Source organism: Monodelphis domestica, chromosome 6, assembly GCF_027887165.1.
Source record: "Monodelphis domestica isolate mMonDom1 chromosome 6, mMonDom1.pri, whole genome shotgun sequence".
NCBI lineage: Eukaryota > Metazoa > Chordata > Mammalia > Didelphimorphia > Didelphidae > Monodelphis > Monodelphis domestica.
The window spans coordinates 63,344,708-63,369,437 of record NC_077232.1 but is presented as its reverse complement, the minus strand read 5'-3'; the positions used below and the strand labels follow the sequence as shown (position 1 = coordinate 63,369,437).

The 24,730-nt window shown below is 37.2% G+C and overlaps 1 protein-coding gene across 5 annotated transcripts in view; it reads right to left on the bottom strand.

Moving 5' to 3' along the window:
• Positions 1 to 24,730, bottom strand: part of SCUBE2 (signal peptide, CUB domain and EGF like domain containing 2) — a 104,045-nt gene that overhangs the window by 10,325 nt on the left and 68,990 nt on the right. For all 5 annotated transcript variants that reach the window (XM_056802108.1, XM_007497075.3, XM_056802109.1 and 2 more), the window contains 4 exons: positions 13,917 to 14,078; positions 8,226 to 8,423; positions 6,799 to 6,951; positions 5,468 to 5,547 (listed from right to left, as the gene is read on the bottom strand). In XM_056802108.1, coding sequence (XP_056658086.1) covers positions 5,468 to 5,547; positions 6,799 to 6,951; positions 8,226 to 8,423; positions 13,917 to 14,078 — 593 coding nt within the window. The remainder of the gene's footprint in view (positions 1 to 5,467; positions 5,548 to 6,798; positions 6,952 to 8,225; positions 8,424 to 13,916; positions 14,079 to 24,730) is intronic.

Sequence of the window (24,730 nt, the reverse complement as noted above, 5' to 3'; positions counted from 1 at the left end):
GCTTCAAAAGAGGAAGGAAGATATGGAAAGTCAAAAGCTCTTATGATTGGGTGTCTTAAAATGAGATTCAATTTTTTGGATGAGAGATTAAAACATAGCAAGATACTGACCAGGGATGAATTACACATAACAAGAAATAGAATGAGCACATTTCTTGAGATTTTGCAAACCTGATCAAAATGGCTTTAAATTAAAAAGTAAATAGTTTAAAAGTTTCTGTATATCCATGGCACTAGACACCACAGAAAGCGGCAACAAAGTAATTAGAAAAATAATAGTAAAGATACTTAGAAATTCACAGGAGACAAAATCCAAGAAAGAAGATGGTAGCAAAATTCACACTTTCAGATATCTATTCACAAATGTACAAAGTATAATAAGCAAGGTGAACTAGAGATTTTAATGTAAGGAAACAAATTTGACATTAGAGGTGCCACAGACTTGGTAGAATGTGACTCATGTCAGGCATATGGTGCTAGAAGGGAATTTCTTATTAAAAGGAAAAAGATAAAAGACATTGGTATGTTGATCAGTGTAGGCATGATCAATCCTGACTTCAGAGGCACGTTTTCTTCTTTCAATGGAGAAATAGTGGACACTAAGTTTGAAATAAGGAAAAACTATACTTCGAGTTAATATTAGCACCTACTTCAATGGGCTGTTCTGGAGATTAAATGAAGCAATATAAGGAAAGCATTTTTTAAACCTCAAAATACCATGTAAAAATCAATTATTATTATTATTACTACAAAAAATATCAGTTAAGATTAAATGTTTAAAGAATTAAAAAAGGAGGACAATGAGATAGGTCAGCAGATAAGAGAGTCAGACCTGGAAATGGAGCTCTCCTGGGTTCAAATCTGGCTTAGACACTTCCTAGCTATGAAAGTCACTTAACCCTCATTGCCTAGCCCTTACTACTCTTCTGCCTTGGAACTGATATTTAGAATTGACTCTAAGACAGAAGGTCAGAATTTTAAAGAAAAAAATAATTTTAAAAGGTAACAAGATATGTAAAAGTGGTAGTAGAGTATTGTTTATATATTTTACATGTTTATATAATGTTTATTTCATAATAAATAAAATTTATATAATATAAATATGTAAGTTTACATAAGCATCAGTCAGGTAAAGAAATTCAGGTCTTAGAGAGAGGAGGTGTGGTAGAGCCCATCTCAGGAAAGACCAATAGGTTTCCTATGGTCACTGGAATATAAAAAGAAATAGATGAGGAATTTGGGGAAGAGATCACAAAGTTGTCAGGGAGGCATAATATCATTGTTCTGAAGGATTTCAATTATCTGAATATCTTTGGGAATCTTTTGTTCTGTCAAAAACAGAACAACTAATAAATTTTTTACTTTCCTTAACTATGACTTCATACTACAATGAAGACAAACACTGTTCTGGAACCAGATCTCATCAATAAAGAAAAACTAGCTGTGTAGAGGTGCAAATGATGGTAATCTTTGAGGGGGAGGGCAGGATAATACTCACCAAATTTGTGAGAGGCACAGCTGAGCAGTCTCATATGTACCCTGTAACTGGGGAGAGAAGACTCCAAAGGGGCTCAGATAAAGGACAATCCATGATATCCTAACTAAAATTTTATAGAAGTCAACCTAGGAGGAGGGGAAGTTCTCAGTGAAATTCTGAAGACACAAAGTGAAACAATTCTGATTAGAAAGGGAAAATGTAAGTCTTTGGTTAAAAAACATTTGCAGAAAAGGAAACAAAGTCAGGTAATGGAAGACAAATACAGAGATGTGGCAATACACTGCAAGAACAGCCTTGGGAACTTTAAAGTTCAGAATGATCTATAGTTTCTAAGCAAAGTAAAAAGTCAATAAAAAGGAATTTTTTAAAGCTAGTCTCATGTAGTAGGGCATGTGCAAAGTTTTCCTTTGTGATTCTTCTCTCTCGGTGACTAGGTGCTTTGTGGGTGACCCAAAGCCCCTCACACTACAGAGTGCTTTGGAAATAAGGAGACGATTCCCTTACTGGCCACTGAGCAATAAAAGTCAGTGATTCAGTGGACCTTCTTTCTCCTTTCTCTCTGCTATGGTGTAATTAACCTCCCAGGTTCTCACTGACAGGGTACAGATGGGAGTTGGCCTCCTTTCCCCCAAGTCTAGTATAGCCCTCCTTGGCAGCAAAAACAATAAGAAAGAATGAGAGCCTGGGTATCTGAGTGCCTCCTCTGCTCCATGCCTGACCATAGGTGACCAAAGAGTGATCCTCAGATGGACATGGACATATCCAGTCTTTTTTAAAACTCTTACTTTCTGTCTTGAAATTGATTCTAAGTTTTGGTTCCAAGTCAGAAGAGCAGTAAGGGCTAGGCAATAAAAGTTAAGTGACTTGACCAGGGTCACACTGTTAGGAAGTATCTGAGGACAGATTTGAACCCAGGACCTCTCATCCCTAGGCCTGGTTCTCAATCCACTCAGTCACCTCACTGCCCCAACATGTTTAGTCTTTGACAGAAACTTCCTGGTTTGAGAAGTTAGAGATCCTGAGTGCATTGCCAGAGTTGATTGGTAGCATGGGGAACTCCTACATCAAAGAACCTGGACGCTGACAAGAAGCTGAGCCCAAGCGTTGGCATACCTGTCAGAAGACATGGACCTGGATGTGTCTGGGCAGTAAACAGTAAGGTGGAAAGAAAATTTCTATTCAATAGTCTTGCTGTTACACATTTCACTGATTATGTTGCTGAATCCTGTTTTATGTATTTGTTAAGTCATGCATGTGAGATCCTCTGGCATTTCACATGCAGGAAAGAAATACCTACCCTATATGTGATGGACATTTTAAATGGCGTACCTTTTTACCTCCTTAAGGAGATCCTAAATATGTCCCCAAACCGGAACTTTACATAATTTTTCTGGGTGCCATAAGGAGGCTGAACTAGCCATAAAATATAAAGAAAGGAGACTGACCCCTCTTGGAAAAGGCCAGGCTCCCCAGAAAGTCTAAATTCTCTCTGGACTACCACAGGACTAGAGAGGGGCAAGCATCCTGATTTTCATTAAAAGGAAAAGTGAGGCACCTATAAGCTAGTGGGCTTGACCTTCAACCCTACCCTGGGCAAACCTTATTGCCTAGCCCTTGCCACTCTTCTGCCTTGGAAATAATACTTAGTATTGATTCTAAGACAGAAGGTAAGGGTTTTTACATACTAAAAAAAAGAAGAGGAAGAAGAGAAAGGGGAAGGGGAAGGAGAAAATGACGTGACAAACTAATGTAATTCCCCTTCTATGGCAGGGTTACTCCACTGGTAGGATTGGAGGAAGCTGTAGGTACAGTTTAATTGACAAAGCTTTTAATAGTCTCTTATCTTATGCTTGTGGAAAATATGGACAGATATGGATAAGATAATAATAGAGTAAAATAGAATTGAAATTGGTTAACTGGTTAGACTCAAAGTGCATTCATTAATGGTTTGATATCTACTTGGAAGACAGTCTCTAGAGTACTGCCTCAGGTATCTGTAGATGGCCCCAGATTTTAATATTTTATCAATACCTTGGATGAAACCACAGATGATATTTGTACCTAATTTGAAGGTGACACAAAATAAGGAGTGGTAACTCCTAGTTGGGTGAAAGAATCAGGCTTTTAAAAGATTTCAACAAATCTTTTAAAAATTAAATTTATTAGGGAATAATTTAAAATCTTACCTGAATTTAAAATTTTTTCTTTATCAGTACAAGATGGGAGAAATATGACTAGAAAGCAATTCATCCAAATACATCTAGGGATTTTAGTGAACCATGAGCTCAGTATGTCAACACTGTAATAGGAAGCTTAAAAAAGCTATGTAATTTTAAGTTCAATTAAGAGGCATAATGTCTAGGGCTAGGATGGTTAATGACCAGACTGCACTAGTCCTTAATCAAACCATATATGAAGAGTTACGTTCCACTTTAGACACATTTAGGAAAGATATTGATAAGCTGGAGAGCATCCAGAGAAGGTCAGGCAAAATAATGAAGTCCTTGGAGATCAAATTGTATTCAAGAATACTGGTGGAAGGAAACAGGAATATCCAGTCTGAAGAAGAGGATTTAAAGGAGGATACAAGAGTGAATTTTCAAGTACTTGAACGTGTCATGTAGAAGAAGCTCAGGCATAATTATTCTGCTTGGGCAGTAGGCAGAACCTGGAGCAATGTGCAGAAGTTGCAAAGAGATCAATTTAGGATAGAAATCAGGAAAAACTTTCCAATGATTAGAACTACTTGAGATAGGCTAGACTGCCTTGGAAGGTAGGAATTTCCTCTCTCCTCTCCCCACCTTGTGAATCTTAAAACTACTCAGACTCTACTTCAGAAGATTTGATTAAGCTATTTCCCCATTTTTAACAATGGAGGTACTTGGTCAGGAATGTATTGAGAACTTTTAAAATTACTCCACCCTACTCAGACAGTGCCTTAGGGGAAGATAAAGTTGCAAACTCCTGACTGAACAATGAAAAGTCCCTAACTCATACTTATAGTAAAGCTAGAACCTTAAGCTAGGTCTACTTTTAGATCTAATACAAAAAGGTACTAACTACCTATAAAGGTTAAATTAATCACTAAAAGGTCAAGCAACTTACAAAAGGCAAGCTTAACAAAAGAGGTGTGAAGTACTCAGTAAATTTTATCTAACCAGAGAAGGTGAGAACAAAAGATGTTAACTAAGAATGGGCAGTCCTGGGATAAAACGTCTACTGTGATTGGTAGATGTGAAAATTTAGGGGAGGTGACATAAGAGAAAATTTCTTTAAAAGGAGAAGGATTGAACTCAGTTGAAGAGTTCAGGAGTTCAGTGGAGAACTGGAGCTTGCTTGAGACGATCTTGTGGTGAGTGATAAAGATTGACTCGCTCTCCCTTAGGCTCAGGACTAGGCCATTTGGCCTAAGCGCTTTCTACTATTCTCTCTCTCTCTCTCTCTCTCTCTCTCTCTCTCTCTCTCTCTCTCTCTCTCTCTCTCTCTCTCTCTCTCTCCCCCCCTCCTCTCTCCCCCCCCTCTCTCTCCCCCCCCTCTCTCTCTCTCTCCCCCCCCTCTCTCTCTCCCCCCCCCCCTCTCTCTCTCTCTCTCCCCCCCCCCTCTCTCTCTCTCTCCTTCCCTTAATTCCTTCATTTGTATTAATTAAAATCTCCATAAAACCCAGCTGATTTGGGTATTTTCATATTTGGGAATTTTCCCATGGCGACCACTTAATTTTAGATTTTAAATCAATACACTAAAAATTATCTTTACAGTTTGGCCAAAACCTTTACAGTTTTGGCAATTCACAGTCTTGGCAAAACCACATTTTCATGGTTACAACCTCCACTGGAAGCCTTCACCAAAGGCTGGATGGAACTTGTTAGGTATGTTGAAACAATTCTTGTGGGTACTTCCATCTCAAAAATTCTGTAGCTTTATAATTACCTAGACAAGTTGATTGTGAAAAGATTTAACCCAGAAAACTGACCTTAAGTATTTCCTGATGATTTTCAGATGCATATAACCTGCCATCTCGGACTATGTCTTCAATGAGCTCCTGGTAGTCCTCTGTTGGAAACAAATGATACTAGTTTTGCTTCTTTTGTGGGTTAGCAGTTTCAAAATCAGTCTCCTCAACTTTAAAATAACTTTAATACAACTGTTCATCCTTTCCTCAGGATCATGCATCCTATTACAGATTGGCTCTAGGACATACAATCCTGCAGAAGTAGCATGTCCAATGTAGTACAACACAGGAAACACTTAGTCAACGTGTATTGACTAACTTGGGAATGAGAACAATCCCAAATCAGCTCTGTACTTATTCTGAATTCTGACACATCATTTCCCGCTCTGGGCTTCACTGTTCTTCTGGGTAAATTGAGGGATTAGGTCAAATGATCCTTAAAGTTCCTTCAAACTCTAACAGATTATGTTTTTCCTAAATGTGTCGCAGTCCATAGACTTTATTTCCACCATACCAACATCACCAGCAAACAGACCAAAAAAACTATTAAAAAAGCAAGTAAGAGAACTATAAAATAACAATAATGAGTAATTTTGCATGGGCCAAAAACCTCAACATACTTCACAAATGGCCCAGAAGCATCACTCTTGTATTACAGAAGACAATAATTTATAGTGACAAATGATAACCTGGAATAATCAAAAAAAAGGTTAAATTATGTTCTTTATCTTCCATTTAAGAAAGCATAGAAATGTATAAAACATTGTTGGAAGGCTTATCCATAATACTTTACATTTTTTAAAAAAAGATTTGTTGCTTAATTTAAATGGTTTCCAAGATTTTTTTCAAACCCTAACTAAATGAGCAAATTAAAGGGGTAAATGCTCAGCTTTGAGGAAAACTCAACTATCCAGCATATTTACTAGAGGTTCCAGAGAGTTGCATTTTTACTGAACTTACAGTTTCAAACTTTTTTTCCATTCCCACACTCTGAATCCTCAAATTTCTTAACAATGTTTTCTCCTTTATCCTGCTTTTGTGGAAATTTGTGCTCAGTAAAAAATTCTTTAGCTGCCTAAGAAATTGCTTCTATTAAAACCATGAAAACATGGGCAGCTAGGTACACAGTAGATAGAGCACCAGATCTGGAATCAGGAGAGCCTGGGTTCAAATGTGACTTCACATATTTCCCAGCTGTGTGACCTGGGGCAAGTCATTTAACCCAGTTTGCCTAACCCTTGCCTTTCTGTCTTAGAATTTTTACTGACAGAAAATAAGGGTTTAAAAAATATTCTAAAATATTTCAATACTGAGTAGTGGAGTCAAAAAAGGATGAAATTTAAGCCCCTTACCATCATATGTTACATATGGAACTTGGAATCCTTTGGCACTGTTCCCTTCATTAGATTTAAACTGAATCCACAACTTCTTTGATCGGGAGGTGAAAGCTATCGGACGTTCATATGTTTGGCAGGTTTCATAAGTTGTCACAGAGTTGGAGGAAGCTGCCAAAGGAAATGGATGCTAGAGATCAAAATCTCTTTATTGAACAGACAACAAACATAATCACCTTTTTTTAAATCTCTTAAAACAAGGAAAACTCATTGAGGGAATCTTCATGCCCAGTTGAATCATCACACCTATAGACAGCTCTGAAAATATAACAAAACCAAAGCTATAAATCGAGGCTGAAAATAGAAGGATTAGAGGACATATAAGCAGTCACATCACTTTTTATAACATTCAAGTTCTAGATCCTGTGTACTGATATGCAAATGCTTTGAGTCAGGATTAAAGTTTGTTACCATTGCCCTCTTGGACACCACCAGCCCCATCTAGGTCTCTGCTATGTGGGGAAATAACTCGATCAGTGAGAATTCCATGGTGTATCTATATATCTTTAGTCTCTATGTTCTCCATGTTGGAGTGAGAGAGCTGCCCTTATCCCCTCTTGCCTGGATGGTTGGTCTCTCTGCCTCAAGCCTATCCCCATTTCCACACTTCCTCCACTTAGCTGCCAAAGTGACTTTTCCAAAGCACTGTCTGCCCATGAAATGCTTCTGCTCAGGGAGCTCCCACAGCTCCCCTTTACCTCTGGGATGAAACAGGAACTCCTCTGTTTTGCATATAAAACAAGACCCTTTCTGCTTTCCTGGTCTTCTGACATTTTTATTCCCCTCTATATACTCTACAGCAGCTATTTTAGCTATTTGCTGTTCCTCAATGTATTTCTCCTCCCATGCCTTTGCATCAGCTGTCCCCATGCTTAGAGTGCTTTCTCTTCCATCTATAAGTTTCCTCGTCTTCCCCATGAAGCTCACCTCCTGCAGGGCCTTTCCTGATCACTCAGCTGCTGGTGACTCGCTCTTCATCTCCTTTATGTATACCCTGATTGCATGGTTATTTCAATGTTAGTTCTCTCAGGAGGGTGTAAGCTTCTTGAAGGCAGAAGTTGTTTTTGCCTCTCTTCATGTCCCCATAGTGGTTAAGGGTCACAGAGCTTAAACAATGCTTGTTGACTGACGGCCTGAGCCATCATGAATTTGGAGGATATTCTCTAAACTTCCAGGGTAACAAAAGATGTGGTGTATATCCAGGTGACTCCACATGAGAATTGTTTAGGAGAGCACACTACCTAGCTTGTGTCCTGAGAGTGTTCCAACCAAGACACTGCTAGGCAAAAACAAAGCAGAGTTCCCAGGGAGCCTATCAAGCCTTCACAAAGGAGCTTTCCTAATGGCATGGGAAGGTAAGGGAAAGACAAGGGTCTGAGACTTACAGGTTTTCCGCATTACTAGGTAGTCTCCACATTCATCTTCAATAGGCAGAAATATCTCAGGAACCACAATTAAAATTCGGCGCTTGGGAGGAGGATTGATGGTCCAAGTACATTCGGTGTTGGCGGGATAATTCCCAGGGTAGTTTGGAGATTCAATATACCCGGTGAACTCCCCTAGTTCCCCTCCACAATGTCTGTCTGTTAAAGGAAAACAAGTTTTATCTGGGAAGAAGTATCTAATCAAAAATGCTTAACAGAGAGTGCACCAGACTACTGCAAAGAGAATCGGTCTCTGCCTGTCCTCAGGATAATGGCAGATGTGACTGAGTTGTTGTCAGTGATCTTGTAAAAATCTGAAAGGAATAATGTTCCTCTTCAGGACAAATGCTTACAGAACTAGAGAAGCTCAAATACCACAATTTTCAAAAAAAGAGAAAGAGTTTGACTTCAATTCTCAGTAAAATTCTAGAGGCACATTATTAAGGGAATGGTTTATAAGTACTTTGCTTTAAAGAGAAGGAAACATCACTGAGAAGTAAGTATGACTTCATCAAGAAGAGATCATGCCAGACTAAGTTAATTTTCTTTTTTTCCTTTTCAATCCTTAATTAATGTCCTAGTAACAATTCTAAAACAGAATCAGGGTTTAGTGTCTTGTCCAAAGTGACACAGATAGGAAATGTCTGAAATCAGATTGGAACCTAGAACCTCCCATCTATAGGTCTAGCCCTTAAACCACTGAGCCACCTAGTTGTCCCCCCTACAAATAGAATCATGAAGGGAACAGGGTGCTTTTTCTCAATTCTCCTGTGTGGAACAAATATGGTCATTATGATTACAAAGCATTTGGTTCCACTATTGCAGACACTGCATATAATTTTCCTAGTTCTATTTATTTTACTCTGCATCAGTTCAGCTGAGTCTTCCTATGCTCTGAACCCTTTGTACTTCTAACTTTTTATACTGCAGTAATATTACATTACATTTAGGTACCACAATGTGTTTAGTCATTCTCCAAACATTTGACAACTTTGCTTATGGATTGCTGAAGAAGAAGATAGAATTAGATGATTTGGAACTAGTTGAATGTCTAAACACAAAGAGTAGCTATGCTACAAATTCATATCAACTTGGAAGAAGGCTTCTAGTAGACACTACCTTATTTATGCTCCTGTGCAGCTAAACATTTTTATCCCTGACTTATATGAAAGGAGAGATGGCATCCTTGTCAAATTTGTAGATGACATGAAGATTAGATATTTGAGACATTGGGTAGAATAGTCCAAATCCAAAAACTTCCTGAAAGGTTCAAATGATGGCATGAATCAAGTAAGCTGCAATTTAATAGAATTAAATGTAAAGTTCTCTTCTAGGGGTCAAAAAAAATCACCCTCTTTCCTGTCTTTAAGCTTTGGGAGGATATGACTTGTAGGGGTATCAATAGATCAAAACATGGTAGGACAAATTTTATTAAACACAAAAGTTAAGCTCACAGGCCTCCAGAAAAGGGTGACCAGAAGGATTTGATGACTGGTAAGTTTTCTGTGGGTCAGCTGCAGAAAGTAAAGATGTTTAGTCTCAAGACTTAGAGAGATATGAAAAAATTCTTCCAGTATTTAAAGTTTTATCAGGGGAAAGAAGGATCAGTTATCCTGATTAGTCCCAAAGATCAGAACTAATAACAAGAGGATAAAAGTTGCAGAGGGGCTAAATTAGTCTTGCTGTAAGGAAAAATTTCTAAACACTAAAAACTATCCAGAAGTGAAACAAGACACTTTAAAGGACTTTCCAGTAGAAGTTTCAAACTTGATGACTTCTTATTGGAGCTCTGTCATAGGTTTTCTTAGCCAGGTTCTCCTTGGACAAGATGGACTTTCAAGCTCCTTCTAGCTCTTAGATCTTGTGATCTCCGTATCTGCTACCATATCTGTGACTGAAGTAGAACCACATCCAAAGCTCCTTTCATGATTAAATAGCTTTTTAAAAATGTAATGTCTTAGTGTCCTTCCAACTGGTGTAAAGAAATAGAATAAAAACAAAACTTTTCATAGTTTTATAAGATACTGAACTGATGCAGAGACTTGTCCTCAAGAAATAAAATCTTTATCAACTTCCACATAGAAAATGGAACCAAACAACTAAAGAGCACAGGGAACTCAATTTCCTCATTATCTCGAAAGTTCATAGATTATGTGAAACAAGGTGGTATATACTTTAAATTCTTTTGCTTATGATTATTTATCTGTTTACAAAACCCACACCTACCCATAAAAGAAATTTACAGACTAAATTCATAAAATAGGGAACAAATTATCTCAGCTTGAGTAGCATATAATTATAATTATTATTGCCTTTCTGCAATTTTTCTAAAAGATCTGAACTGTTTTTTTTATTTCCATTAAAATAGGATTGTAAAACATAGTTTTAACTATTAAAAATGATGATCCAAGATGGCGGCCTAGAAGGAGCAGAAATTCAGACCTCTGAAACACCGTTCCTTACTGATCACAAACTGAATGCTCCTAGGGGACTGAAAATCAAACCTAATAACAAGACAGAGCCAAGGAACCCTCTTGCTGGACTCAATTCAAAAGGTACGCCCCCCCCCCCAAAAAAAAGCCAGAATCTGAGAACACTCGGGTCTAAGGGTTTGGCAGAAGGAAGGCCTCAGGATCCCTCCCCCCTCCCACTGAAAGCACTGAGACTCCAGCAGCAGTGGGAACTTCTGGATGGGCAAAGGTGCTGATCACCTACAAGGGTGTACCTTATAGGCAGGGCTGTGCCCAGCTCAGAGCATTGAACACATATGGCAGGGAAGGAGCTAGAAAGGGAGCATAGAGCTGGCAGCCTGGCCAGAGCTATGTAGATCCTCCATATTTTCTCCAGCCTTACAGGAGGTTTTGGCCTCAGAGCATACCCAGCTCAACCAAGCTGAACGTAATCCCATCAAAAGTCTTCAGAACTCAGGGAAGCCCAGACTCCACACCCCTCCCTCTGACTGCTGGACTTTAATCCAATCAAAAGCCTCCAGAGGACAGGGAAGCTCAAACCCCCAACAACCCTCTTCCAGAGACTGCACCGAGAGATCTTCTGTCAAAGCTCTAAGAGGGGAGACTGACAGAAGCCCCCAAAACCAAAAAAATGAGAGGAGCAAGAGCACAGACAAATACAGGGAGCAAAGAAGGGGAGAATATGACCAAACAACAGAAAAAGAAGAAATTACAATAGATAGCTTCTATAAAGCGAATGAGACAGAGGGGGAGGGATCAGCAAACGATAAATCAGAAATCCCAGAGAATTAGATACAGACTGTGGAAGAACTCAAAATGCAATTCAAAACACAATTAACAGAGGCTGAAGACAACTTTAACAGCAAGATAAGTCATCTGGAAACAGAAAACAGTGTCTTGAAAGCCAAAATCAATCAGCTTGAAAATGAGGCAAAGGAGATTAAAGATGAGGCAAAGAAGATGAAAGATGAGGCAAAGAAGATGAAAGATGAGGTAAAGAGGATGAAAGATGACCTCCATAGAAAATCAGACCAGAAAGAGAAGGATAAACAAAAAGCCAGGGATGAAATTCAGTTTCTAAGAGCCAGAATACAACAACTAGAATTAAGTGACCTCACAAGGCAGCAGGACACTATAAAACAAAACCAAAAGAATGAAAAAAATTGAGGAAAATATGAAGCATCTCATTCACAGAACAGAAGATTTAGAAAATCTTTCGAGGACAGCCAATTTAAGAATCATTGGTCTACCAGAAGACCATGACAAAAGAAAAAGCCTGCACACAATACTACAGGAAATTAGTCTAGAAAACTGCCCCAATATTCTGGAACAAGAGGGAAAAGTGGAGATTTAAAGAATCCACAGATCACCTCCTGTACTTAACCCCCAACTGACAACACCCAGGAATGTTATAGCCAAATTCAAGAACTATCAGACCAAAGAAAAGATATTAAAAGCTACCAAGAAGAAATTATTCAGATACCATGGATATGTGATATGTGATATGTGAGGATAACACAGGATCTGGCTGCATCCACACTGAAGGACCAAAAGGCATGGAATATGATATTCCGGAAAGCAATGGAACTAGGTTTACAACCAAGAATCAACTACCCAGCAAAACTGACTATACTCTTACAGGGGAAAGTATGGTCATTCAACAAAATAGAAGAATTCCAAGAATTTGCAAAGAAAAAACCAGACCTGAACAGAAAATTTGATGTCCAAGCACAGAACTCAAGAGAATCATCAAAAAGAATAATAAAAAAGAGGGGGAAAAGAAAAACAAAACAAAACAAAACAAAACAAAAACTTTTAAGAGACTCAATAAGTTAAAATGATATGTATCCCTATAAGAAAAAAGAGGTCATTGGTAACTCTTAAAAAAATATCACCTGGGCAGCGAGAAGAATTACATTTAGAGGGAACAGTGACAAACTGTATAGGATGAAATGACAAGACATAAATAGGTATATAGATATATGTATGCATAAATATATATAAATGTGTATACACACACACACACACACACACATACACACATATATACAACTAGAGCTAAAAAAAAGAGATTAACATTCTGGAGGGCAATTTGGAACTATGCCCAAAGGACTGTCTGCCCTTTGATCCAGCCATATCACTGCTGGGTTTGTACCCCAAAGAGATAATAAGGAAAAAAACATGTACAAAAATATTCATCGCCGCACTCTTTGTGGTGGCAAAAAATTGGAAAATGAGGGGATGCCCTTCAATTGGGGAATGAACAAATTGTGGTATATGTTGGTGATGGAATATGATTGCGCTCAAAGGAATAATACAGTGGAGGAATTCCATGAGAACTAGAAGAACCTCCAGGAATTGATGCAGAGTGAGAGGAGCAGAACCAGGAAAACATTATACACAGAGAGTGATACACTGTGGCACAATCGAATGTAATGGACTTCTCCATTAGTGGCAATGCAATGACCCTGAACAACTTGGAGGAACCTAAGAGAAAAACCACTATCCACATTCAGAGGAAACACTGTGGGAGTAGAAACACAAAGAAAAACAACTGCTTGAATACATGGATCAAAGGGATATGGTTGGGGATTTAGACTCTAGTGTAAACAACAACATGGAAATAGGTTCTGATCAAGGATACAAGTAATACCCAGTGAAATTGTGCATTGGCTGCGGGAAGAGTGGGGGGAGGGAGGCATGGAAATATTGTGATTATTGTAACCAAGAAATAATGTTCTAAATTGACTAAATAAACTTATTCAAATGAAAAAAAAATGATGATCCACTGTGAATGGCACTATAGTCATAACAAAATGACTCCAAGACAACTGTGAAAAATTGAGGACAGATCTTTTGGAATATTAAATCATACTTGGAAATCCAATGGTTGGAGTGATGGTTTGATTTTGAAAGTCAATTCAAAAGGAAGATCCAAAGAACATGATTGGGAACTAACAAAGGAATCCAGCAGGCAATTATTTTGGGAATGAGGAGTATCCAAAAAGGCACACAGAGTCAGGAGTTGAACAGGAATCAAGTGAAGAAATCATCTTTCTCTTCTTTTCCTCCTTCCGTTGCCCTCTGTTTTCCTTCCTCCCTCCCCCCCAACCCCCCACCTCCACAACATGAGAAAGCAACATTTTAACTGGTAGAGGGAAAGCATCAGGGAACAACCTACTTTTACACTGAGTTATGTTTGTAGAGCCATCAAAATCAGTGGTGGTATTTCCTGGGCAGGAAACACAGTAATTTTTTCCAAATTCAGGTTGGTATGTTCCTGCTGAGCAACGAATACACCGGTGAGTTGTGGTGTTGTAGAAATGTCCAGGTGAACACTGAACTGTAGAAGATGGAAATAAATCACTTAGTTTTTAAAAATCCAAAACAGAATCAGAAAACTTTACAGATCATGTACTAAATTATCAGGATATCAGTAAATAGTATTGATTATGTAAATTGATCAGTCAGTAAACTTTGTTTTAATGCTCATTATGTGCATGTACAATACAAAGCATGATAAAGATACAAAAAAATTAAAAGCCATAACCTATGTCCTCAAAAAGCTCAATTTAATGAAAGATATCCTCATTAACAATATCTTCAAATTTTACTAATTTAACTAATATAGTAAAAAAATTATATTTTAGTTACTGAAGAAATTGAGAGTTTTAATAAAGTGATCAGATGGTACTAAGAAGAAAAGACTTCATGAACAGTGTGAGCTGTGACTAAAGTTTTGAAGAACATATGAAACACATGTTTGTAGAGGGGATGGGAAGAAAATTCTAAGCAGAGATGGTGGAAGTTTTAGAAGAAATGAGGAAAAAACATGCAAGTCACAGAATCATGAAAACGCTGAGAGTTAGAAGGAACTATGAAGAACATTTTTTCAACCCCATGTTCAATGAAGGAATTCTCTCTTATAAGTCAGGTGTAAAGAATTATGTCACAGAAAACATTTACCTCCCCATTCTCTTCCCCTTTTGTCTGGGGAAATTCCAACAATAAAAATAATGTAGTATTCACTATTTTATGGTTTAAAATATTTCTAAAAATATTATCTCACTATATTCCATAAAAAAAAGACAGAGGAAAGAAAACATTGTCTATGCAAATTCACCAAGCTAAATAACATTGAGAACAGCTATAACGAAGAAAAACAAGTAGTTGAAATACTGAAGTTCACAGGAGAAAAAATTCAAGAAAACAGCCAGCCATAAAATCTATGAACTCAATTTTCTGCACAGAAAAACCCAATATTTAGACAACAAAGAAAACTAGAGGTCCTATGCAAATTTGTTCTCATAAATATAATTAAAACTTAGTAGGATGAAACAAGATTGGAATATGGCTCTGGAAAGGTATACCTTATATGAATGTGTTGAAATACTATTTGCCATAAGAAATGACTAGGGGGTAGGGGTGATTTCAGAAAAATGTAGGAAGGCTTATATAAACTGAAGCAAAATGAAGTGAGCAGAAGCAGGGGATTATTATACATAATAACAACAATATTATAATAATAGTCAACTGTGAGACTTAGCTTCTCTGGTCAATACAATGATCCAAGACAATTCCAAAGGGTTCATGATGAAAAATGCTATCTACCTTCAGAGAGAAAACTGATGAGATTTGAGTGCAAATTGAAGTATAATTTTTTTCACTTTATTTTTTCTTTCTTTTTCTTTTACAACATGACTAATATGGAAATGTTTTTCATGATGTTACACATATAATTGATATCACATTGCTTGCCCTCTCAATGGGGAAAGAAGGGGCAAGAGGGAGGGGAGAATTTGGAACACAAAAAAAATTTTAAATGAATGTTAAAAATAAATAAATTATATATATATATTTTTTTTTTAAAAGAAACATCAGATTTGAAAGAAAGTGGATGGAATAAAGGGGGCAGAGTCAAGATGGTGGCATAGAAGCAGGAAAAGTTCAGACCTCTGAATACCCTTCCTTACCAATTACAAACTAAATGCTCCTAGGGGACTGAAAACCAAACCTAACAAGACAGAGCCAAGGAACCCTCCTGCTGGACTCAATTCAAAAGGTACACCCCCAAAAGCTGGAATTCGAGAACACTCAGGTTTAAGGGGAAGGCAGAAGGAAGATCCCAGGACCCCTCCCTCCCACCTAGAACTCTAAGCCTCCAAGGGCAGCGGGAACCTCTGGGCAGGCAAAGGCGCTGGTCTGGGGGGTGTACCTTGTGGGCAGGGCTATGCCAAGCTCAGAGCATTGAACACAGGCAGTGGGGAAGGAGCTGGAGAGGGAGCACAGAGCAGGCAGTCTGGTCACAGGGGCAGAGACCTTCCATATTGCTCCAGCCTTCCAGGAGGTCTTGGCCTCAACGCACATCCAGCCCAACCCAGCTGAATTTAATCACATCAAAAGGTCTTCAGAGGTCAGGGAAGCTCAAACTCCAACACCCATCCCCCACAGAATGCATGGAGAGATCTCCTGACAAAGCTCCAAGAGGGTAGACTGTCAGAAAACCCCAAAACCAAAAATATGAAAGGAGCAAGAGCACAGACAAATATGGGGTGTAAAGAAGGTGTAAATATGAGCAAACAAAAAAATTACAATCAACAGCTTCTATACAGGCAATGAACAAAGAGCAAATGGAACAGAGGAGGAGGAATCACCAAATCATAAAGCAGAAATCCCAGCAAATTGGATACAGGCTTTGGAAGAACTCAAACTGCAATTCAAAACACAATTAAGAGAGGCTGAAGACAATTGGGAAAAGAACTTAAAAACTAAGATAAGTCATCTAGAAACAGAAAATAGTATCTTGAAAGCCAAAATCAATCAGCTAGAAAATGAGGAAAAGGAGATGAAAGATGAGGCAAAGAAGATGAAAGATGAGGCAAAGAAGATGAAAGATGAGACAAAGGAGATGAGAGATGAGGTAAAGAGAATGAAAGATGACCTCCATAGAAAATCAGACCAGAAGGAGGATGACCAAAAAGCCAGGGATGAAATCCAGTCTTTAAGAACCAGAATACAACAACTAGAATTAAGTGACCTCACAAGGCAGCAGGACACTATAAAACAAAACCAAAAGAATGAAAAAAATTGAGGAAAATATGAAGCATCTCATTCACAAAACAGAAGATTTAGAAAATCTTTCGAGGACAGCCAATTTAAGAATCATTGGTCTACCAGAAGACCATGACAAAAGAAAAAGCCTGCACACAATACTACAGGAAATTAGTCTAGAAAACTGCCCCGATATTCTAGAACAAGAGGGAAAAGTGGAGATTTAAAGAATCCACAGATCACACCTCCTGTACTTAATCCCCAACTGACAATAACCAGGAATGTTATAGCCAAATTCAAGAACTATCAGACCAAAGAAAAAATATTACAAGCTGCCAAGAAGTCGTCATTCAGATACCATGGAGCCACAGTGAGGATAACACAGGATCTGGCTGCATCTATACTGAAGGACTGAAAGGCATGGAATATGATATTCCGGAAAGCAAGGGAATTAGGTCTACAACCAAGAATCAACTACCCAGCAAAACTGACTCTATTCTTACAGGGGAAAGTATGGTCATTCAACAAAATAGAAGAATTCCAAGAATTTGTAAAGGAAAGAACAGACCTGAACAGAAAATTTAATGCCCGAGCACAGAACTCAAGAGAATCATCAAAAGGTAATTTAAAAAGAGGGAAAAAAGAAAAACAAAACAAAACAAAAAAACTTTTTTTAAAGAGAATCAATAAGTTAAAATGATATGTATCCCTATAAGAAAAAAGAGGTCATTGGTAACTCTTAAAAAATATCACCTGGGCAGCGAGAAGAATTACATTTAGAGGGAACAGTGACAAACTGTATAGGATGAAATGACAAGACATAAATAGGTATATAGATATATGTATGCATAAATACATATAAATGTGTGTATATATATACACACACACACATATACAACTAGAGCTACACTAAAAGAAATGGGAAAAGAAACAAATGGAGGTAAATTTATATGTCACAAATAAGCTCATGGCGGGAGGGGAGAGAACATCAATACACTGGAAGGGTAAAGAGGTTGTAGATAGGAAATACTCAACTCTTACATGCTTTGAAATTGACCCAAAGAAGAAAGAACAATCCAATCCATTGGAGCAGAGAATAGATTTGCACCCTATAGGGGAGGAGAAAGGTAATAAACGGACTGGTGGGGAGGGAAGCAGTACAAGGGAGGGAGAGGGTTGGGGGGGGGTAATTTTGGAAAGACTACAGGGAAAATAAGGGGAGGGAATAAAAAGGGAGGGGTGTAGAAAGGGAAGTAAAATAAAGGTGGGGACTAGGGGGACTGATTGAAAACAAACATCGGTGTAGAAGAAAATAGTGAAAGAAGAAAAGGCCGGATCAGGAGTAGAAATCAAAATACTGGGAAATACACAGCTAGTAATCATAACTCTGAATGTGAATGGAATGAACTCACCCACAAAACGCAAGTGAATAGCAGAGTGGATTAGAATCCAAAACCCTACCATATGCTGTCTACAAGAAACACACATGAGGAAGGTAGATACGCATAGGGTGAAAGTAAGAGGATGGAGCCAAATCTATTAGGCATTAACTGATAAAAAGAAGGCAGGAGTCGCAATCATGATATCTGACAAAGCCAAAGTAAAAATAAATCTACTTAAAAGAGATACTGAAGGTAATTACATCTTGATAAAAGGCAGTATAGACAATGAGGAAATATCTGTATGCAACATGTATGCACCAAATGACATAGCATCCAAATTTCTAAAGGAGAAACTAATGGAGCTCAAGGATGAAATAGATAGACTATACTAGTAGGAGACCTGAACCTTCCTCTATCCAAACTAGGTAAGTCAAACCAAAGAATAAATAAGAAAGAGGTAAGAGAAGTGAATGAAATCTTAGAAAAATTGGAGTTAGTAGATATGTGGAGAAAAATAAATAGGGACAAAAAGAAATATACCTTCCTTTCAGCAACACATGATCCATTCACAAAAACTGACCATGTATTAGGGCATAAAAACATTGCAAACAAGTGCAAAAGAGCAGAAATAATAAATGCAATCTTCTCAGATCACAATGCAATGAAAATAATAATTAGTAAGGGTACATGGAGAGGTAAATCAAAAATTATTTGGAAATTAAACAATATGCTTCTCCAAAACCAGTAGTTAAAGAACTAATCATAAAAACAATTAATTAACTTCATTGAAGAAAATGACAATGATTAGACATCCTTTCAAAACCTATGGGATGCAGCCAAAGCAGTACTTAGGGGGAAATTTATATCCTTGAGTTCATATATTAACAAATTAGGGAGGGCAGAAGTCAATGAATTGGGCATGCAAATTAAAAAACTAGAAAGTGAACAAATTAAAAATCCTCAGATGAAAACTAAATTAGAGATCCAAAAAAATCAAAGGAGAAATTAATAAAATTGAAAGTCAAAGAACTATTGATTTAATAAATAAGACTAGAAGCTGGTACTTTGAAAACACAAATAAAATAGACAAAGTACTGGTCAGTCTAATTAAAAAAAAGGAAAGAAATAAACCAAATTGACAGTATCCAAGATGAAAAGGGAGACCTCCCCTCAAATGAAGAGGAAATTAAGGCAATCATTAAAAACTATTATGCCCAACTATAAGGCAATCTAGGTGATATGGATGAATATTTACAAAAATATAAATTGCCTAGACTAACAGAGGAAGAAATAGATTACCTAAACAACCCCATATCAGAAAAAGAAATGGAACAAGCAATCAAAGAACTCCCTAAGAAAAAATCCCCGCGTCCAGATGGATACGCAAATGAATTCTATGAAACATTCAAAGAACAACTAATCCCAATATTATACAAACTATTTGACAGAATAAGCAAAGGAGGAGTTCTACCAAATTCATTTTATGACACAAATATGGTACTGATCCCAAAACCAGGCAGGTCAAAAACTGAGAAAGAGAACTATAGAGTAATCTCCCTAATGAATATAGATGCAAAAATCTTAAATAGTGTAGTGATTAAAATAGTGGAAAACATAAACTGTAGCAGTTAAAAGAGTTGGAAGACTTAAATTGTGACCGCAGAAAATATGGTTTCAAGACTGTCTTGTTTTTAAATCAAATATAAGGTGGTCGCCAGGGAAAGATTCCCAATTATTAAATATACCCAAGTCAGCTGGTTTTATAGAGATTTTAATTAATACAAATGAGGAATTAATGAAAGTGAGAGAGAATAAGAGAGGAATAAGTATGAAGGGTCTTAGCCAACATGGCCTAGACCTGAGTCTTAAGAGAGAGATCAGTCAGTCTTTAATCACTCACCACAAGATCTGTCCCAAGCAAAATTCTAGACTCCAGTTCAGCCAGCCATCCATCTCCAGAGAGAGATTCTTCTGACTGTCCCGAGACTCAGCTTTTCCTCTCCTTATAAAGGGAATTTTCTCCTATGTCACCTCCCCTAAGTTCTCCCATCTACCAATCACAGTAGATGTTTTCCAAAGGACAGACCATTCTTAGTTCACACCTAAGAAGGCTTAAATTTTTTATTAAGTTCACACCAGAAACCTCTGAGTAAGTTCTCACCTCTTTGCTCCTTGTAAATCCACAAGTTGCCTGACCTTTATAGGTACTTAACACCCTTTTGTATTAGATCAAAAAACAGGCACAGCTTAAGAACTTTTGTCTTACTATAAGTATGGGTTTAAGTATTTTTCAGTGTTCAGCAAGGAGTTTCTTCCCCTAAAGCAGGTTTAAGTAGGGGTGGAGTAGAGGTCTTCACATTCCTGATCTAAGTTCCTTCATTGTTTAAAATGGGGAATGGTCTTAACCTAACCTTATGAAATAGGGTCTGAGAATTTTAAAGTTCACATTAGGATACTAGCAAAAAGACTCCAGTAAGTCATCACAAGGGTTATTCACTATGACAAGGTAGGATTCATACCAGGAATGCAAGGATGGTTCAATATTAGGAAAAACATCCACATAACTGACCATATTAACAAGCAAACTGACAAAAATCACATGATTATCTCAATACATGCAGAAAAAGCCTTTGATAAAATACAACACCCATTCCTATTGAAAACACTAGAAAGTATAGGAATAGAAGGACCTTTCCTAAAAATAATAAACAGTGTATATCTAAAACCCTTAGCAAATATCATCTGCAATGGGCATAAACTAGAAACCTTCCCAATAAGATCAGGAGTGAAACAAGGATGCCCATTATCACCTCTATTATTTAACATTGTACTAGAAACACTAGCAGTAGCAATTAGAGAAGAAAAAGAAATTGAAGGTATTAAAATTGGCAATGAGGAGACCAAACTATCACTCTTTGCAGATGATATGATGGTCTACTTAAAGAATCCTAGAGAATCAACCAAAAAGCTAGTCAAAATAATCAACAACTTTAGCAAAGTTGCGGGATACAAAATAAACTCACATAAGTCATCAGCATTTCTATATATCTTCAATCCATTTCAGCAGCAAGAATTAGAAAGAGAAATTCTATTTAAAATCACCCTAGACAAAATAAAATACTTAGGAATCTATCTGCTGAGACAAACACAGGAACTATGTGAACACAACTACAAAACACTCTCCACACAGTTAAAACTAGATCTAAACAATTGGGAAAACATTGATTGCTCATGGGTAGGATGAGCTAACATAATAAAAATGAAAATCCTGCCCAAACTAATCTACTTATTTAGTGCCGTACCCATTGAATTACCAAAAAAACTTTTTTTTTACTGAATTAGAAAAAAACATAACAAAGTTCATTTGGAAAAACAAAGGATCAAGGATATCCAGGGAAATCATTTAAAAAATGCAAAGGAAGAAGGACTTGCAGTCCCAGACCTCAAACTATACTATAAAGCAATGGGCATCAAAACAATTTGGTACTGGCTAAGAGACAGAAAGGAGGATCAGTGGAATAGACTAGGGGTAAATGATCTCAGCAAGACAGTCTATGATAAGCCCAAAGATCCCAGTTTGGGGGACCAAAACCCACTTTTTGATAAAAAAAAAAAACTTCTGGGAAAATTGGAAGATAGTATAGGAGAGATTAGGTTTGAATCAACATCTCACACCCTACGCCAAGATAAACTCAGAATGAGTGAATGACCTGAATATAAAGAAGGAAACTATAAGCAAATTAGGCGAACACAGAATAGTATACTTGTCAGATCTTTGGGAAAGGAAAGACTTTAAAACCAAGCAAGAGCTAGAAAAAAAATCACAAAATGTAAAGTCAATAATTTTGATTACATCAAATTAAAAAGTTTTTGTACAAACAAAACGAATGCATCCAAAATTAGAAGGGAAGCAACAAACTGGGAAACAATCTTCATTACAAAAACCTCTGACAAAGGTCTAATTACTCAAATTTATAAAGAGCTAAACCAGTTGTACAAAAAATCAAGCCATTCTCCCATTGATAAATGGGCAAGGGACATGAATAGGCAATTTTCAGTCAAAGAAATCAAAATTATTAATAAGCACATGAAAAAATGTTTTTTCATGTTATTGTTATTATATATATAATATATATATATATATAATATATATATAATGTTATTATAAATCTCTTATAATCAGAAAGATGCAAATCAAAATAACTCTGAGGTATCACCTCACACCTAGCAGATTGGCTAACATGACAGCAAAGGAAAGTAATGAATGCAGGAGGGGATGTGGCAAAGTTGGGACATTAATGCATTGCTGGTGGAATTGTGAACTGATCCAACCATTCTGGAGGGCAATTTGGAAGTATGCCCAAAGGGCACTAAAAGATTGTCTGCCCTTTGATCCAGCCATAGTACTGCTGGGCTTGTACCCCAAAGAGATAATAAGGAAAAAGACATGTACAACAATATTCATAGCTGCACTCTTTGTGGTGGCAAAAAATTGGAAAATGAGGGGATGCCCTTCAATTGGGGAAGGGCTGAACAAATTGTGGTATATGTTAGTGATGGAATACTATGTGCTCAAAGGAATAATAAAGTGAAGGAATTCCATGGGGACTGGAACAACCTCCAAGAATTGATGCAGAGTGAGAGGAGCAGAACCAGGAAAACATTGTACACAGAGACTGATACACTGTGGCACAATTGAATGTAATGGACTTCTTCATTAGTGGGCAATGCAGTGTTCCTGAACAACTTGGAGGAATCTATGAGAAAAACCACTATCCACATTCAGAGAAAACACTGTGGGAGTAAAAACACAGAAGAAAAACAACTGCTTGAATACATGGGTCAAAGGGATATGGTTGGGAATGTAGACTCTAAATGAATATCCTAGTGCAAACATCAACAACATGGAAATAAATAGGTTCTGATCAAGGACACAAGTATTACCCAATGAAATTGACCATTGGCTGTGGGAAGGGTGGGTGAATGGGAGTCAGGGAAATAATGTTATTATTGTAACCAAGGAATAATGGTCTAAATTGATTAAATAAACTAATTCAAATTTTAAAGAGTGTGGAAAAGGTTTATAGGAGTATGGAAAGGGTTTATAAAGCCTTAAAATATATATAAATAATAAAATAAATATAGCATTTTAAAAAAACAATAAAGGGAGCGATGGTTTGGTAGCCGTACATATCATCAAGTTACTTAGTAGCAGTAAAGGTGTGAGAGGCAGTTAGGTGGATTAGTGGATAGAGAGAGCCAGGCCTAATGACAGAAGGTCTTAAGTTTAGATCTAGCCTCAGACACTTCCTAGCTGTGTGACTGAGTAACTCACTTTTAATCCTGATTTGCCTAGTCCTTACCACTCTTCTACCTTGGAACCAATACACAATACTAATTTCTAAGATGGAAGGTAAGTTTAAAAAAAAATTTTTTTTTAATTAATTTGGATCATTGGGTGATCTGGAGCGGCAGTGTTCAGGAAGTAAGTTTGGACTGATTGATCTGAGAAAACTTGGTCACGCTCTGTGAGTCCTCTATAAAATTTGAGTGTTTGCTAATGAAAAGAAGAGGCAGCCAGGCCACTGAGAAGGAATCATTTTTGGGAAGAGAGGAAGAAAAGCACCTCCAACTCAGCCTCGTTCTCCCCTTTTCTCCCTGACTTGGTCAGAGGACTTGAAAACATTTGGAGGACCTCAATCAATTACACCACTATAGTAAAATACTCCTTACTAAAAACTAATTAAGTCTGGTTGACTAATTGATATCAACTGATAATCATGGAAGGAAGCTTATCAGTGGGGGAGACTATATGTGGATACACTGAAAATTTGCTTAGTTTTTTCAAATATGCATAGAAAGATGCAACAGAGAATAAACATAAGAATGTAAAAATAGCTTCAGGCATTTTAAGGCTCAGAATGGGCTGAATGTGGTAAGGGAAACAAAGGACAACCAAGAGAATTAATAGATTATTTTTGTTGTTTTTTAACATATGGGGAGAAACAGGAAAATCAAAGGAAGAATCAGGACTCCTATGGAGTGAATGGGAAGATGAAAATTGGCAGTAGAGAGAAAAAGAAAAAATGTTGGGTGGATATTTTGCTTGTTTTCTCTGCCAAGAAAAAAGGCCTTTGACCTAGAAATGACAGGGGAGGCTAAAAGAAAGCTGATATCCAATAAAGGAAGGAAATAATAGTATGGGAGCTTCTAGTTGCCACTGATTAATTCAAGTCACCTAACCCAGATGAACTATTTCCTCAGGTCCAGAAAAAAACTGGCTGACATATATAAACTGCTGAGCTATTGTCAGTGATCTTTAAAAAGATTATGAAAAATAGGTGAAGTACCATAGGACTAAAAAATGGAAAATGATATCTCTACATAGACCAGTCACCTTGACTTTGATTCTAGAGAAAATTCTAGAATGTATCATTTTTAAAATGGTTAGAGAATATTTAGCAAAGAAAGAATTAAGTAATTACAAAGAGCTGGCATAGTTTCAAGAACAAGTCATGCCAAATTCATTCTCATTCCTTTTTTTGGCAGAGTTCCTAAACTA